Genomic DNA, 17,680 nt, shown 5'->3' with positions numbered 1-17,680 from the left:
TACTTAAGTACCTTAAGTCTTTTCTTTTCATGCTACTTTATACTCCTACGACTCCACTACATGTCATTAAATATTGTATTTTTACACTCAGGTGTTTGCATACAAAACATCTGAAGAGATGTATGTACATGTACATACGAGTACAGCTGAAATGATCACTTGATTATATCAGTTAGTTGATTAATCATGCAAAAACATTTCTTTCTGAAGGTGTCCCTGTGGGCTCTGGGTTTTTGCTTTTTACAAACCAATCAGTCAATTAGTGATAAATGATTAGCAGATTAATACATCATGAATACAATAATCATTAGTTTCAGTCTCATATAAAATGAGTCCCATTTCAACCAACTACGACAGTAAAGTGCTGCTTTAACGTTTATGCGTGGGTCATAATTATCTTATGATATTATATTTAAGTGTATAAGAGTTACAGGGGATACTTTTGTGCATTGAGTACTTTTACTTTTAATTCTTAAAGTGCATCTTCCCGATTACATGGATTTTACTTTTACAGTGTGGTGTTAGTTCTTTTACTCATAAAATGATCTGAATACGCTCTAAGATCTAAGACTAGTATTTCCTGAGTAGTAGTAGTTGTACATCTATCAAATACTTCTCCTTGTCATATGACCCCAGCGGTCTGCCGTAGAGAAGCTGCTGTTTTGTTGACATTTTTTCCTCTATCAGCTGACTGCTAACTCAGTTAGCTGGCCACTTTATGAACAGCTCAGCACAAACAAACCGTCAGTATGACTTTATCCTGCCAGCACTGCCTCTCAGCCCTCACAAACCACAAACAGTCGACACGTCTTTAGAGAAGTGGCGTCGCACGATGAGGGTCATTATCTAACCCGCTGTCACTCCACAGACAGAGAGCGAGAGCTAAGCTAACGTTACGGCGAACGTTAGCTAGCTCGCTGCTTTAGCCTGCCGAGTTGCGGCGAACAGCTAACAGGCTAAATTATCCGATGTGAAACCATGGAAGGGATTCTGTACAAATGGACGAATTACATGACAGGTGAGTCGTCTGTTTGACCGTTTAACATGTGTTTGAGCTAACTGTATTTCTGCCCAGCCGCAAACACAGCGACTAACCGTTACAACGGTAGCTAACATGCTATTGTAAGTATCATAATAAGACATGACATAATGCTAGCTACTAGCTCATGGTGAGACTGCATGATTATTGAATTATTGCAATTGAGTCCGAAATTATACTCCGGACCAGCCAACACCAGGATCACCATATCAGCATCAAACAGGCGCGCTATCAGTCACTTGCGTTCATTTCAGCGTACTTGCATATATAACAGACTGCAGCATTGAGTAATGTGTTGTTGACAGGAGAAGTGACAGTAACACACGACTACAGATCCACATTATCTACTGATATAAATAAAGATCAGCCCGCAGCAACAGGGACTGTAGTGGTATTTGACCTTACTGGAGCCAGCATGGCATGTCTATATATAATAGTGGTGGAGGGCAAAATACACACAGCTCACAGGGCTGCAATGACTCTATAACCTGATGAGTGTCATGTGAACTGTCGGAAACTCCCAAACATTTAATGCAGTTCTCTATTTTTTACCGACTTAGTGCTACTAGAGATCTCATTTATAAACATGCACAGAAATTTCAATAATGAGAAAAAACTCAAGTGCCATAAATCAACCATGAAGTTAAGACAGCTGAGATGAAGCCTCCTTTGCAGCAGAAGAATATTTACAAAACATCAGATGTGCGTCATTCCAAAAAAGGATAATGTAATGTATTAAAAGAGAGAGTTAAAGTGAAGAAAGTGCAAAAGGCAGCGTAAATGAAATTTCATATACTAGATCTGTACCTATGTATTCATATTGTCAGAGTCTTTACAATGGTAACATATATTTTCCTCGAAGATTAATTGAGATGATTTAGATTTTGCACACATGTCACACTGAATTTAAGTCTGGCATGTAATGTAATATTATTTAAAGAAGGTGATACTGATCATGATATACAAACATTTAGCGTCAACTTTACAGTTTAATTTGTGTTTACCAGTAGTGGGGATTGCTGTTCATCCCGTGGAAACAGTTGTATAATGTTTTGTGTGGCTCTGGAGGAGTTTTGTCAAGTCTGACTAAATCATAATCCCTGATGATGTCATCGTGTTTACCTTGGCCTGGGCTCGCAGTCTGCAGATTTTTAACAGAAAGCCTGCGTTACAAACTGTAGGTGTGAAGTTTAAAAGGCATCTGAATTTACCCGTCAGGGAGAATTTACTTGAAATTACTTTTTCAAGGCAAACTGCAAAGTATTTCCTGGTTCTCTCTTCTTTTCTTTGATTTATGTGAGAATAATTTGAAGTTGTTTGTTTTGGAGCAGTTTGTTGTCGTCACCTTTGGATTCAGGAAATTGAGTATGAGTATTTTTCAAATGTTTCTGACACTTTAGAGACTAAATAACTGATCAGTTAATTGAGAAAAACATCAGTGGAATACCACGTAATATTCATAACGATAATGTCCATGTTTACTGTCCTTTTGAACAATAAAACTTCCACCCAAAGACACACACTTGTTATTTATGTTTTGAACTTGTTTCCTGTGCGCAGGCTGGCAGCCACGCTGGTTCGTCTTAGAGAACGGAGTCATCTCTTACTATGACAGCGAGGACGACGTCGGCAAAGGAAGCAAAGGATCCATCAAGATGTCTGTGTGTGACATTAAAGGTCAGACCGCTGTTTAAAATGCCGGGCGGACGACCTCACCTGTCCTCACTCATGGCACTTTAACGGTAAACACTGTTCACTTTTTATTTTTCAGTTCATCCGACAGATCCGACGCGTCTAGAGCTGATAATCCCCGGCGAGCAGCATTTCTACGTCCGAGCCGTGAACGCCGCAGAGAGACAGAGGTGGCTGGTGGCTTTAGGCTCGTCCAAAGCTGGAACTCTGGACAGCCACAAACACAAAGGTACACAAGTTCATATGTAAATCTGTCCGTCTGCCTCGTCCGTGCTCGTTCCTGTTTCTGTGAAGTTATTTTCATTTCTGTCAAAAACTAAAAAGGAAACTGTTCGAGACACCACGCATATCCACAAATACAGTTTGTTCCTTCTTACAAAGCAAAAGCATGTTTTTGTGTCTTACTTGTTAAAAAAAATAGCCCAAGCAGCTGATTATAACAATTAGAAAAAAAAAAACAGGTAAGTTTAATCAGTTGTGACACACACACACACACACACACACACAGTTCTTACCAGCTTGTGCAGGTTTTTCCATTTTATTAACGGGGAAGTGAAAATGACACTGCTTTCATAACTGGCACACAGTGTGAAGTCTAATAAAAGGTTTGTGCCTCTGTTTATGACTCACTGAAGATTTCTCACTTCAGATTTTTCTAAGTGACGTTTTAAAAAAAGATATCTCAACTGTGTGTGTGTGTGTGTGTGTGTGTGTTCGTCCGTCCGTCCGTCTGCCCGTCACCAGGTCCTGACTGTCTGAAGACGAAGATGTCTGAACTTCGTCTGTACTGTGACCTCCTCGTCCAACAGGTCCAAACGATCCAATCACAGCACACTGCTGACGCAGAGGCCACGCCCACCTCTGAGGTAACACATCCTCTGTTGTTTCAGAGATGATTTTGTGACATTCATGTGTTTGTGAGGACTTCAGTACCTGCTGTACTTCAGTACTTGCTGTACTTCAGTACCTGTTGTACTTCAATACCTGTTGTACCTCAGTACTTGCTGTATGTCAGTACTTGCTGTACTTCAGTACCTGTTGTACTTCAGTACCTGGTGTACTTCTGTACCTGCTGTTCTTCAGTACTTGTTGTACTTCAGTACTTGTTGTACTTCAGTACTTGCTGTACTTCAGTACCTGCTGTTCTTCTGTACCTGTTGTACTTCAGTACTTGCTGTACTTCTGTACCTGTTGTACTTCTGTACCTGCTGTACTTCAGTACTTGCTGTACTTCAGTACTTGCTGTACTTCAGTACCTGTTGTACTTCAGTACCTGTTGTACTTCTGTACCTGCTGTACTTCAGTACCTGTTGTACTTCTGTACCTGCTGTTCTTCTGTACCTGTTGTACTTCTGTACCTGTTGTACTTCAGTACCTGCTGTTCTTCTGTACCTGTTGTACTTCAGTACTTGCTGTACTTCAGTACCTGTTGTACTTCAGTACCTGTTGTACTTCTGTACCTGTTGTACTTCTGTACCTGTTGTACTTCTGTACCTGCTGTACTTCAGTACTTACTGTACTTCTGTACCTGTTGTACTTCAGTACTTGCTGTACTTCACTACTTGCTGTACTTCAGTACCTGTTGTACTTCAGTACTTACTGTACTTCTGTACCTGTTGCACTTCTGTACCTGCTGTACTTCAGTACTTGCTATACTTCTGTACCTGTTCTACTACAGTACCTGTTGTACTTCAGTACTTGCTGTACGTCTGTATCTGTTGTACTTCAGTACCTGCTGTTCTTCTGTACCTGCTGTGCTTAAGTACTTGCTGTACTTCAGTACCTGTTGTACTGCTGTACCTGTTGTACTTCAGTACTTGCTGTACTTCTGTATCTGCTGTACTTCAGTACTTGCTGTACTTCAGTACCTGTTGTACTTCTGTACCTGTTGTACTTCTGTATCTGCTGTACTTCAGTACTTGCTGTACTTCTTTACCTGTTGTTCTTCAGTACCTGTTGTACTTCAGTACCTGCTGTACTTCAGTACCTGGTGTACTTCTGTACCTGCTGTTCTTCAGTACTTGTTGTACTTCAGTACTTGCTGTACTTCAGTACCTGCTGTTCTTCTGTACCTGTTGTACTTCAGTACTTGCTGTACTTCTGTACCTGTTGTACTTCTGTACCTGCTGTACTTCAGTACTTGCTGTACTTCAGTACTTGCTGTACTTCAGTACCTGTTGTACTTCTGTACCTGCTGTACTTCAGTACCTGTTGTACTTCTGTACCTGCTGTTCTTCTGTACCTGTTGTACTTCAGTACCTGTTGTACTTCTGTACCTGTTGTACTTCAGTACCTGCTGTTCTTCTGTACCTGTTGTACTTCAGTACTTGCTGTACTTCAGTACCTGTTGTACTTCAGTACCTGTTGTACTTCTGTACCTGTTGTACTTCTGTACCTGTTGTACTTCAGTACTTGCTGTACTTCTGTACCTGTTGTACTTCTGTACCTGCTGTACTTCAGTACTTACTGTACTTCTGTACCTGTTGTACTTCAGTACTTGCTGTACTTCACTACTTGCTGTACTTCAGTACCTGTTGTACTTCAGTACTTACTGTACTTCTGTACCTGTTGCACTTCTGTACCTGCTGTACTTCAGTACTTGCTGTACTTCTGTACCTGTTCTACTACAGTACCTGTTGTACTTCAGTACTTGCTGTACGTCTGTATCTGTTGTACTTCAGTACCTGCTGTTCTTCTGTACCTGCTGTGCTTAAGTACTTGCTGTACTTCAGTACCTGTTGTACTGCTGTACCTGTTGTACTTCAGTACTTGCTGTACTTCTGTATCTGCTGTACTTCAGTACTTGCTGTACTTCAGTACCTGTTGTACTTCTGTACCTGTTGTACGTCTGTATCTGCTGTACTTCAGTACTTGCTGTACTTCTTTACCTGTTGTTCTTCAGTACCTGTTGTACTTCAGTACCTGCTGTACTTCTGTATCTGTTGTACTTTAGTACCTGCTGTACTTCAGTACTTGATGTACTTCTGTACCTGTTGTACTTCAGTGCGAGGCCTGTACTTACAGCTCCAGGTGTTTATCACTCCCTCCAGGCTTCTCTCCTCAGTGCAACCTGTGCAACCTTCATCAGGACTTTGGAGGAGTGTATGACCCTGGCCAACCAGAGTTTGACCCCTGACCTCCGACCTCCTGAGAGGGTAATGACATGTTCCAGCTACTTCAACCACAATAAGTCAACAGAAGTGTGTTTTGGTAACACTGGAAAAAAGAAACATCGTGACATCTTCCCAGTGTGGAAAGTTAACCAAGAAGAACCTGCAGTCAAGCTGTCATTGTTAGAAATACACTAAATATTTATAGTTTTGCGAAAGCAACTTTAAACCTCTTTAAACCATTTTTACTACCCAGGAAAGCTCCATCACAGCAAAATTCAGTCTCCAGTGGTGGAAAGGAGCTTAGTACATTTAGTCACACACTGTAATTAAGTACAGTTTTGAAGTACTGGTGCTTTGAGTATTTCAATTTTATACTACTTTATACTTCTACTCCACTGCATTTTGGAAGTTAATATTCTACTTTTAATCCAATACATTTATTTGACAACAGTAGTTATACTGCAGACTCAGATTATTAATACAAATATAAGTAAACTAATAAATGATGATATATCTTTATGAATTAGCTACACAGCAGTATACAAAGTAATAAAAATCAGCTGCAACAGTACTGTAGTCTGCATGATGAGTACTGTTACTTTTGGTAGTCTAAATATTTTCAGTATTATTTTGATGCCAATACTTAATTGAGATTTTGAATGCTTTACCTGTAACAGAGTATTTCTACACTGAAGTATTGCTACTTTTTCTTAAGTAAAAGATCTGAGTTCTTCCTCGTCTGCTGTCAGTTTCAGCTTCCACAAATATACATTAGAGTCTTGACAATAGTGAATGTTTGAGACCAATTCAGGTGACAATATTCGTGGAGTCGTTAAAAATCTGTTAATGACATATCGATTTTAACGATTTCAACATGAGGACATAACATGAACAAACATTATTAATTGATGACATGATTTATGAGATTATTGTACATTCAGTTATCAGAGGATTGTGACCAGGATACAGTAAAGCCCATAGATGCTTTTACTTAAATTAAAGCCAATGTTTCATTTTTACCTGACTCTACCTGAACATTACCCAAAATATTCACTCACAGTAAACACACAGCTTTAATTTGTTCTAGCTGTGTGTCTGTTTTATTGTTATTATTTGTTTGTGCACATTACGTCTGCCTGTTGACTCACCACGAGTGGCCGTTTCTCTGATTGTAGCTGAAGGCCAAATCATTTGTTTTTTGTATCACATGCAGATATTTATTCGTTCTAAACGTGTCAAAACTAAAACAAACGTCTGTTCTGTCTGCCAGATGAAGAGGTCAATCAGCCACCCAGGAACATACAGCTTTGACAGGTGAGTTAAAACACACATGCACATTTTATGACCGTCCTGCTAGTTATAGTCTCCTCCCGCTGCTCATTAGTAATAACTTCATCTGTATCGCACAGACGCAGCATGAAGTGCTTCACAAAACAGAATCCCAAACTATTTTAAGCAGTAATACTATAAATAATAATAAAAGTATAAAATGTACACACACACACATATATAGTCAGCTTTTATTTTGTATTTTGAATTTGCAATTTTTTTTCCCAACTGCATTTACCTGCTGCCTGTAACACCCGAATTTCCCCAGATGGGGATTAATGAAGTCTTATCTTATCTTAAACAAAACAAACTGGAAAAAATGTGTAATAGAAAATTTAAAAAGTGAAGACCTGATCAGGTTGGAATACCCCAAATTAAAAGAAATGCGTTTAATTTCCATTGGACTTGACTTCCTGTTAAACTCGGTTTATTTAAACTTTAGATCAACTTCCAAATGAATCAACAAATAACAGAAAAAAAAAAAAGATTTATGCACTTGGACATGATGCATTAGTGCCGTTCATGAATTACTATCAACCCTGACCTCCAGGAGGCAGCGTTGTAACACCTTGGATACTCCAGACTACAATGAATAATTTGTAAAACCCTTAACAAGTCTGGATTGCAACATTTTTATTGACGTTTACATCCAAACTGCGGTAACTGCTCCTGTTCTGGCTGATTCTTCATCAGCTGCAGATGAAGACGAGCATGTCAAGGTCCGGTGAATGTGAAGCACTCGTGCTTCTTTGCCGTGTTTAATCACAGACAGTGAGGATCCAGCCTTCCTCGTCTTCTTACCTGTGAGTGGAGGAGGACTGTAAGACACTGCAGCTCTTTCCATTCATCACTGCTAACGTTAATCTCTTTGAAAACAGGATAACAGGAAGCAAACAGAGACTTTTATCTCCTCAGAGGGACCAAACATCTCCTCCTTCGTCCGACCTTGCAAAGTTAAAAGCTTTTTTCTTTTGTGAAATTTGTAACAAAGGGAAGACAAAATCTATTTTTACACAATACAGGATGTCTGTTTGGTCCAAAACACAAGATGTTTGACACAGATGAACTTATGCAGAGGACTGACACATTTATGAGTAAAGAGGAAGATGTCAGCGGAAATAAACTTGATCTCAGTCGCAGAATAAATGCTTTCATTTTTATATATAAAATACAAAAGGATTTTATTAGGCGAGGAAGTTTTCTATTTGAGCTTTTCTTATTCTTTTCCTTTTTTCTGCAGGTCAGGTGTGCTTAAGGAGTACTTGAGCGGAGGTCAAAGGTCAACTCAGCGCAGGAACCGGACGTGCTCTGACAGCTCTGTTTATGATACTGAACGTAAGACACTCGTACTTCATGGGTTCTGTAAATTCTTAATAATCTCCTAGGAAGTTTCCTGGAAAGCACAATTAAATTTTCTGTTAATGATGTGGAAATGAGACACAGTGATTGGGTGGAGTAAAGTTCTGCCTTCTAAAGTAATAGTTCTGGTACTCTCCAGGAACCTTCCTGAGTACTTGCAGTCACATTTCAGTTCCTTTTTATGCAATTAGGCAACTCTTGACCCCCAAAAAAGCTCAACTGTATGTATACAACCGTCTGTTAAAGCAGCTTTCTACCAGAACAGCAGTAAATTAAAAGAAACAAAAGTTTTTTTTTTTAAAACTTTCACTGTAAATTTATTTTGCTGTTGAGGCTTCAATTAATGAGCACTGTGATTGGACAGTCGCTCCACTGATTCATCATTTATTGTTGTTCAATCAATGTAACTGAGTACATTTACTCAAGTATTGTACTTCAGTACACATTCAAGGCACTTTTATCTGACAGCTTTAGTTACTAGTTACTTTCAGATTGAGATTTGACAAAATTAAAAGGTGCGTACCTGCGAACGAAGCAGTAATAACATTTCAACAATATGTCTACTATTATTCTTATCGTTATTATCATCACATATCCAATAAATGTACTTTTTTACTAAAGTGAGATTTCGTATGCAGGACTTTTACTAAAGTAAAATCTAGTAAAAGTAAAGTAAGTAAAGTAAGATCTCAATAACTTCTTCTACTACTGATTTTAGTTCTCTGGATTGGCACATCCCAGCCACCGTACCTCGACTACGTCTGTTGTCACAAATAAAGACGACCCACCTGTGAAAGCTGATATGATACGATATGTGTGTGTGTGTGTGTGTGTTACAGGTGTGCTGCCTGGTCTCAACGGTGACTCATCCTCCATTCCTGAAGAGAGGGGGGGCAGTGTGAGCCCAAAGACCACACCCACCGACACAGACACTGACCTGTCCATCTGAAGACCTGACGTCCACCCAGAAGCCTGCTGGACTCTGTGAAAGCTCGAGAACACGACAAGATCAGTGACAGCGACTGCTGCTGACGAGATCTTCATTCAACCGAGTTTGAGCTGACTGACGTTCGACCTCTAGGACCGCCCTTCTCGTGCTTTTTCTCCGAAGTCAGATGATTGCCAAACACGTGCACTTTGGAGTCGTATTTCATTTTTCCTTCAGGCTGTCTTTAAGAGTTTGAGTTGCCTGTTCACACTGGAGAGACAGCAGGAAGGATGTCCCAACAGGCAGCCCCGTTCACACCATGGACACACTCAGAGGTGACGGTGGACTTCATGACCTGAAGTTTGAATCCTGTGAACCTGTGTGAAGTCACTGCTCCAGCAGCTAACCTGGACTTAGTGGTGAGGTCTGTGATTGCAGGAGGAAGCTCCCCAGCACAGAATCAACATAAATAACTGTGAATTCTTGTTTTCTGGACAGTTTAGATGCCAGAGTTCATCGTTCGCTACTGTAAATGCACCCCAGAATGCGCAGGAAACTTTTTTTGTAGGTCATGTTGCGTTGATGGGAAATCCTGCGCCTGTGAAAGAAAAGCATGTTCTCGTACAGTATTTTCTGCCTTTTCCACGTACTCAAGAACTCGCCTCGTCTTTGGAAACTCGCCGAGCATCCTCAGCATTCTTCCTCCAGGCCTCCATAGTCGTGCTCGCCCGCTGAAAGCAAAGGTCGAAAAGAAGAACTCCGTCCCTCTTCCTGCCAGCTTCCTGCCTGAGGTTGTCGGTCGTGGTCTGATACAGCAGCTGAGGATGAACCCGTCTGAGAAACGGTGTCTCTGCGGGTTCCTGAAGCCAATTTCCTCTGTTACTGTCCACACAGAGCTGAGGAACCTGGGTCTTCAGATGCCAAAATTTGCACAAATGTGATCTGCATTAAATGTGCCATCATCCTTTCTTCTAGCAAAGCTTCTTCTCCGCAGTCCAGCTGTCGGCTGAATGTGCGCTCGTTACTGCCTTTTAATGTTTGTGCGTCTTTTTCTTGCCTTTTGGTGATGAACTTCAGCCAAACGTGTCCCCGAAAAGCAACGAGTACGGTGGTCCTGAAAGCTCAACGCACAGCAACTTCAGAAACGAAACGAACTGAAGAGACAAATTCTTTTTGTTTTTGTGTTTGATCTGTCTGTCAGCGTGTCGAGCTCTCAGCCACCGGAACAAAGTGCTGTTCAAATGAATGAACTTGGTTGAGGACTGAAGCTCAGCAGTGAGTTCAGATGATGCCTTTTGCACACGTTTGCAACGATCAGCTAGCAAATCAAAGCTGTCGTCAAGCTCGAGTTTGTCAATCTAATTTCCTGTTTTGATGAATGAGCTGGTCAGTCTGCACGCTGCTGTCTTGTGACATGCTTTACTGTTTGCACACGTGCAGAAGACGTCATCTGAACACGAAGTAAACAATCGTGATGTGAACAATCGTCCACGGCGACTGAACTGACTACAATCCACACCGACGTTCCGTGATGCGCTTTCGATGGACCTTCACCTGTAAACTCATCGTAATGTGACGTTCACTCCTTCACACGTCAGCTTCGGCCAAAAACATGTTTGATGCTAAAACATTTGTATTTATCTTTAAGACACTTTAGTATTCTGCTGGGTTTTTTTTTTTTTTTGGCCTGGGGGTTTCTTTCCAAACAGACTGACCGCAGCTGCTTCAGTCTCTCCACCAATCAGGTGTTTTAACCTCACATTCAGTTATTAGAGAGCGTAAAATAAGTTCAGTTGCACCAAAGGCTGGTAGGTAACTTTCCTCCTACATGCAGTGTGTAGGTGTGGTTGTTTTGCACTTTAGAGTTAAAATGGAGTTTTTGAATGTTAGTGCTATGAAACAGGATTACAGTGTCAAAGGTACTGTGGTGGAAAACTGATGATTGTTTAAAAAAAACCATTTGTTTCTAGTCTGCGTCTTATTTTTAGAAGGATGTTTTGGAGTTCCAGCAGCCTTATATGTAACAGTAACAGTATGTACACGTACAAGACTTCTTTCTTGTGTTACTTTTACCAAAATGTGTGTTCAGTATTTGTTATAAACACACTGAAACTGTTTATGCTCCTGTGTTTTCTTGAGCTTCCCTTCACTAAATACTGTGAAATGTTTCTGCAGCGTTTCCAGTGAAGCAGCAAGAGTTCAGACACTTAAACCACCACAGTTTGAGTTTCCCACGAATGTTGGCTCCATGTTCAGCTTCTGATGTCAAATAACTGATCTCCTAACTATTGCTAACAGCATGGTGCTTCTATATTTGATCTTTAATTGATCATTCTATTCCTGTTGCCTGTCAGATTATTTTGCTTAAACATGAGATGGATGTAGTTAAAGCACTTGCAGGAGCTTTTAAATCCCAAATTAATAGCTAACAAAAATTTAACAAGTAATTGAAGAATAAAAAGCACAACAGGGATCAAAATATGGTTACTGAGCATTTAGCTTGGACAGACTCTTTTTAAAGGAATAGTTCAATATTTTCAGAAAAATGCCTAATTGAATCCACTCAAATGCAGTTAAACTGTATTTTGCGTTCGTAAAGACTAAACGAAGGAGATGTTAGTTAATGAGCTGCAGAGGTGCTGGTTCAGTGACCTTTGGACAGAGCCGGCTAACTGAAAGGGTTTTTTGTGGAGAAGCTTATTTTCCAAAACGTGGAGCCGTTCCTTCACGGCAGCACAAACATCTCTGCTTCCTGTTTGGAGGTCAAATACCTGAATTAAACTGCTGAGTCATTTTCTCTGTTACAGACTCTTTTTGGATAAGCTGGCAGAGAGACTTTCACGCCTTCAGTGTCTCTGCAGGAAGTAACGTGTGGGTGTATCAGACTTTTCATTGTCTAAATAAAAAAAGGATTTTAAACTGACGTGAATTTGAGGTTGTTTCTTGCTGTTGATTAAAGAGTTTATTTTGTGTGTGTGTGTGTATTGTCTGTCTGACCTGCCAGTAAATACATGGAAAATAACCGTAACACTGACAGAAGCAGAGCGAGTGGAGTTTGTTCATTTGGTGGGAGTTTGTGGCCTGGAGGATGATCCCACTGTGTGTTTGCAGAGGGTGTGTGTGTGTGTGTGTGTGTGACACACACTGTGTACACTCAGAACAAAGCTGACACGCACACACTCACCTGGGTGTGGACGCTCTGTGACGGGAACAAAGGCAGGTATGAACCAGCTGTCGACGCAGCCCGACAGTCCAGCTGCATCCTGGACCTGAACACAAGAAAGCAACAGAAAGAAACTCTGTAAGTACTTATACTTCACTACTATAAATCTGAGGTACTTGTACTTCACTTTTCATGCTGCATCTCACAGGAAGATTTACTACAATGATGACGTCTTCAGTTAGTCTACAAATCAAGACTTGTACAACAGATGAACTGATTAGTTTAACTGGAAATCATTCCTCATGGAAAACAAATGTCATGTTCCAGCTTCTCAAATGAGGATTTACTTTTTAATTATTTAGATAATTTTAATGTGTTTTTAATACATTTGAGCCGTGGACATGTTATGAAGGTGTCCCTTTGGGTAATTGTGATGTCATTCATTTAGGATTTTTACTAACATTCAATTGGTTATTGGGGAAAATGATCAACAAATGAATCCATTATGAAAAACAATCATTAGTTGCAGTCCTGTGCCAAATAGCTCAAAATGAGCCGTCACCAAGTACTACATACAGTATGTTAGTATCATTTTCAATCCAGGAACTTAACTTGTAACAGTATTTTTATAAAGTGGTATTAATACTTCAACTGAAGTAAAGGATCTGAATACTTCAGACTATTCATATATTAGTTATCAGACATTATAAAGAGTTAGGATTGTAAAAATGGGATGACATGATGATTACAGTTGTAAACAAACAGCCCTCAGGCTGTGCACACAAAGTACTTCTGGGAAAGTAAATTAAAGAGTAAAAAAATGTCACTTTTTCTTCATGTCGTCTTGTGCTTTTCCTGCTTTGAGTTTTTGTTGTATCAGCAAAACATTTAGCAGTTATGTTGACATGATTTACAATGAAACTACAATAATACTTTAAACAACAGCCACACAAGTTAATTAAAATAAGAGTCTGTTAAATCAACCATTCAGAATGACTAAATAAAAGATGAATGGAGGGATTATTTGTTCCTGTGTGGGTTGAGATGTTTTCCTACTTTTAAAGATAAAGACACCATTTAAAAATCTACTGGAGTATCTGAAAAACATATTGTTATTGTAGCTCATGAAAAGCTGACATTTTGGAGATTTGATGACCGTTTGCCTCAGTTTTAGCAGCTGCTGTCTTTACGTATGTCTCACTCCTTCTTGCCTGCAGGGTCTCTCAGGCTGCAGGGATGAACCCAGACGAGCAGTGTGCCGACAGTACAAACCAACCAAAGGTAGCTGTTTGTCTTTGAATGACACCTTGGATATTTTTACAGTCTTTGTAGTAAAACACATCCCATTTTCTGTTATCATCAGCTCAGAGAAGATACTATGTGTGTTTCCATCCACCTGTTTTTTGCATTTTTTATTTTTGCATAAAAACCCTAATTAGAAAAACAGAAAATCAAAGTATGATTCATTTTTATGCCGAGTTGATGATTAAAAGTGTTTAGTTGATTTAATAAAAACAGAATGAAATGGAAACAGACGTCAAATTAATCAGAACATGATATAATTATACATTTTTTCCACCATTTTTGGTTTGACTAGTAATCAGTCCTCCTCTTCTTCTACACTAGTTTAAGGGTACCTGTCTGGAACATTAGCACCACCTACTGTTCATGTGATGAACCAGCCCCAACGTTCACATACCAGCAGCGGGTATGTGAACCAGTTTAAAGCCTGAAGATACATAATCGATTCAGCGAAGTCAGATCATTGAAGCCTCATTAGATTCAGCTACGCTTTAAAGTATATTCCTATTTACAAGGACTGAAAAGTTTGTCTTGTGTTGGAATTGTGTTAGAAAGACGTCTCACAGCAAGCTTGTCACTCGTTCACCAAAAAATGAATTAGACCGTATTACAGGTGACATCTGAACGAACAACAACAGAAACTGTAAAAGAGGATTTGTACCTTGAGAACGTGTCAGAAAGCTGCTGCACTGAGGTTCGCTGATCCTCTTCATCTAACCAGAGGCGACGAAGCTGTAGGACAGCACTGCAGGTACAGTGAGGAACACAGGAGCATGTAAAGTACTGACAGCTGGCCGTGGGGAATCTTTAAACACAAACAGGTGATATCAATCAGCTTGTTTGAAGGCAGATTATGATGATTTGACCCTGCAAGCAGAACTCTAATGTCACCATAATGTGGCTCAAATGCAAACAATGCTTTACACAGTTAAACTACAATCTCAATCCATACCACAAACCGGGGCAAACGGTGGCCAATCAGGAAGTGTTCACAAGAGTCACATGCTACACAGGTGCTAAAGCAGGCAACACCTGGCCAAGTTATTAACTAAATGACTGTTTACATGTCCTAAACCTGGGGTAGTATTTTAGAGGTTTTCTCATATTTGATGAAATTATCTGTACATCTTGACAGTAATCAATTCATTCAGACTGAAATGACCGGACGGTCTACCTGCAGCCTACCGACACACCTGGCCGTGCTCTCATTGCACATGATACAGTGTTAAAACTATCACGAGCTCTTACTGGTTTCTCCAGCGTTTCAGATCAGAGCTGTAACAACCAACTGAGTGTCTGACTAACTCCTGTCTCCCTCCCTGTCCAGTCCAGACCAGGCCCTGAATTCCTCGGTCCGTATCGCTGTGCCGCCTGCTACAACCATAAGGCGAGCTCCGTATCTTGGAGGGGGGGCAGCGGTGAGTCCAGCTCCTCAGCGGAAGACTCTGGACCAGAGGTGGACACAGAGTCAGAAGCAGAGTCTAGCTCCAGCAGCAGCAGCTCTGGGAAGGGCGAAACAGAGAAGGTCTCTCCTGTATCCGGAGACGCTGCTGCACCTGAATCTGGAGGAAAAGATGGTGTCAGACCAGAGGAGGCGGGAGGGACGTCGGACAGCCAGGAAGATGAATGCAGGACACAGGGGGTAACTCAGAGAGCTCCACTTGTCAACTCTTTGTCCCTGCCTGTCTCGTTTACCCCTCACCTCACACCTCTGTCCCTCCTGCCCCCCCCTCATACAGTCGTCTCCACCCTCCACCTACAGGTGTTGTCCCAGAAACACGACTTCCACATCATCAAAAAGCACCTGTCTGAGACAGAGGAGGAGAAAACCGAGGAAAGTACTGGAGGAGGGCGAGAAGGAGTCAACAATCTGCTGCCTCCGCAGATGGGGTTACCGTGGCAACCGTCGCAACCAACTTTACAGCAACACCAGCTGCCACACCAGCACCAACAACAACTACATCAGCTGTCGTATCAACACCAGCAACAGGCTCACCTCTGTCCTCCTCTCTCAGCTCAGGGTCAAAGGTTACCACCACCCCCGCACACACTTCCTGTGTTCTACCCCCCGACACTACACACACCCCAGAGACATCTGCATGCACTCGGCCCACAGCCGTGCTGGTACTGTAACAGTATGGACTTTCCTTATTCTCCATACTGAAGTCATTACAGCAGAGTGCAGTCACCCACATAATCAAACGGCCCTTCAGTGTTTTATATCGGCTTTAAATATGTGAGAATGTTTTGATACGTATGTGAAAAAACAATTAAAAGACCTGAATGTGAAGTAACGAGGATAACTGTTCATTTGTCTCCATATGCTGACATTACAGTGGCAGACACAGCTGGTAAGACCCAGAGGCCTGGATCTATTAAAGTCCCAATGAAATCTGAATTTAGTGTAACAGAAACTCTAAACTATGATGATACCACAGCACAATTTTCCATTTTTCAAAAGCAGATGAAACATAGACTATAAAACATGGACGTAGTCGTCGTTGCTTTACAGTGGCTCCGGCCATCGCCATCTTTGCAGTGCCTGACTCCACCAAACTAATCCAGAACAGTGCAAAGAGGTGAAGCCGAGGCAGGCCGAAAGAAGCCTGGTTGCTGAAACCCAGCAGTTAGCTTTCACTAAATGCAGCCATTCCCTTAATTATGCATAACTTTAAGCCTTAATATAATTTAAATGAGTGATTTAAAATTAAAATTCACCCCCTCTACAGTTGTCACGAAAGGTGAAATTAATGATAGAGACTAAAACAGTTTCTGTACCAGGCTGCAAACATGATTATTTCTGTTCAGCATTTTAATATGGGGGTCTATGGGTATTAAATCACTTTTGGAGCCAGCCTCAAGTGGTCATTAAAGGAACTGCAGTTTTTGGCGCTTCCGCGTTGGCTTCGTTTTTAGACATATTCATAGAAACAGTGTCTGACGGTTGTTTCCTATCGCAGCAGCTGACGGATGTCTGAGGGCGTCATAAATCTGTCCTTTCACAACATCCGACAAAGCCTAAGCTAGTTAGCTGCACATGCTAATGTTGGCGCTGATTCCGCTCCCTGATGGTAGAAGGGACCTTTCGCCTAATAAGCACATCTGTGGAGATCCCGGCAGTGATTTACGCAACCATTTCCCAAGCCACACAAAAGAACAAGCTCACATTAAACAACCTGCTTCCTTTCAACATCTCCAACAGTGATTATCACGAGGCCCATTTTTTAGTTTAGTAATAATACCTGTGTGTAACTCAGACTCTATGATTTTCCATTTCTCCTCTTCTATGTGTGAACTAAGATCTCTTTCCCAGATGTTCAGTTATCAGAGCGTTTGCTCTCATTTGGCAGTAAGGCTTCAGTCTAATTGAATAATATCACATAAACAACACAGCTTTAACATCTGTACCCAGAGAGTCACGTCATGTCCTGAACAGAGGAAGTCGATCACTGCGGCCACTGGTTTGAGTGGAAAATGCAGGTGTTTGTTGCCGACAGTCAACAGTATTTTCTGTCTCACCTTCACTGAGCAGCGATGGACAGTTTCCAACTACATGAAAAACAACAACAGGCTCTTTGTATGTGTGTGTGTGTGTGAGTGGTTTGTTCCACCTACAGTAGCCCCTAAGTCTCTCCAGATGTCTCCACTGAGACAGTGTTTCCACTACGACTGCCAACACACACACACACACACACACACACACACACACACACACACACACACACACACACACACACACACACTGATGTCACTGG

At 41.1% G+C, this 17,680-nt stretch overlaps 2 protein-coding genes across 2 annotated transcripts; both read left to right on the top strand.

Annotated features, from left to right (window-relative positions):
- The first annotated feature begins 655 nt into the window (after positions 1 to 655).
- On the top strand, positions 656 to 12,383 carry plekha3 (pleckstrin homology domain containing, family A (phosphoinositide binding specific) member 3). Its single transcript, XM_041947548.1, has 8 exons — positions 656 to 1,018; positions 2,600 to 2,716; positions 2,811 to 2,960; positions 3,476 to 3,597; positions 5,782 to 5,886; positions 7,115 to 7,158; positions 8,414 to 8,508; positions 9,372 to 12,383. Exons 1-8 carry the CDS (start codon positions 979 to 981, stop codon positions 9,479 to 9,481), a joined length of 783 nt encoding a protein of 260 aa, XP_041803482.1. The 5' UTR covers positions 656 to 978; the 3' UTR covers positions 9,482 to 12,383.
- Positions 12,384 to 12,671: 288 nt separating this feature from the next.
- LOC121614161 lies at positions 12,672 to 16,202 on the top strand. The gene is made up of 4 exons (XM_041947955.1): positions 12,672 to 12,761; positions 13,841 to 13,904; positions 15,253 to 15,567; positions 15,688 to 16,202. Exons 2-4 carry the CDS (start codon positions 13,860 to 13,862, stop codon positions 16,087 to 16,089), a joined length of 762 nt encoding a protein of 253 aa, XP_041803889.1. The 5' UTR covers positions 12,672 to 12,761; positions 13,841 to 13,859; the 3' UTR covers positions 16,090 to 16,202.
- Positions 16,203 to 17,680: the final 1,478 nt, after the last annotated feature.

Source organism: Chelmon rostratus, chromosome 11, assembly GCF_017976325.1.
Source record: "Chelmon rostratus isolate fCheRos1 chromosome 11, fCheRos1.pri, whole genome shotgun sequence".
Classification (NCBI taxonomy): Eukaryota; Metazoa; Chordata; class Actinopteri; order Chaetodontiformes; family Chaetodontidae; genus Chelmon; species Chelmon rostratus.
This window is presented reverse-complemented; position numbering and strand designations above follow the sequence as displayed.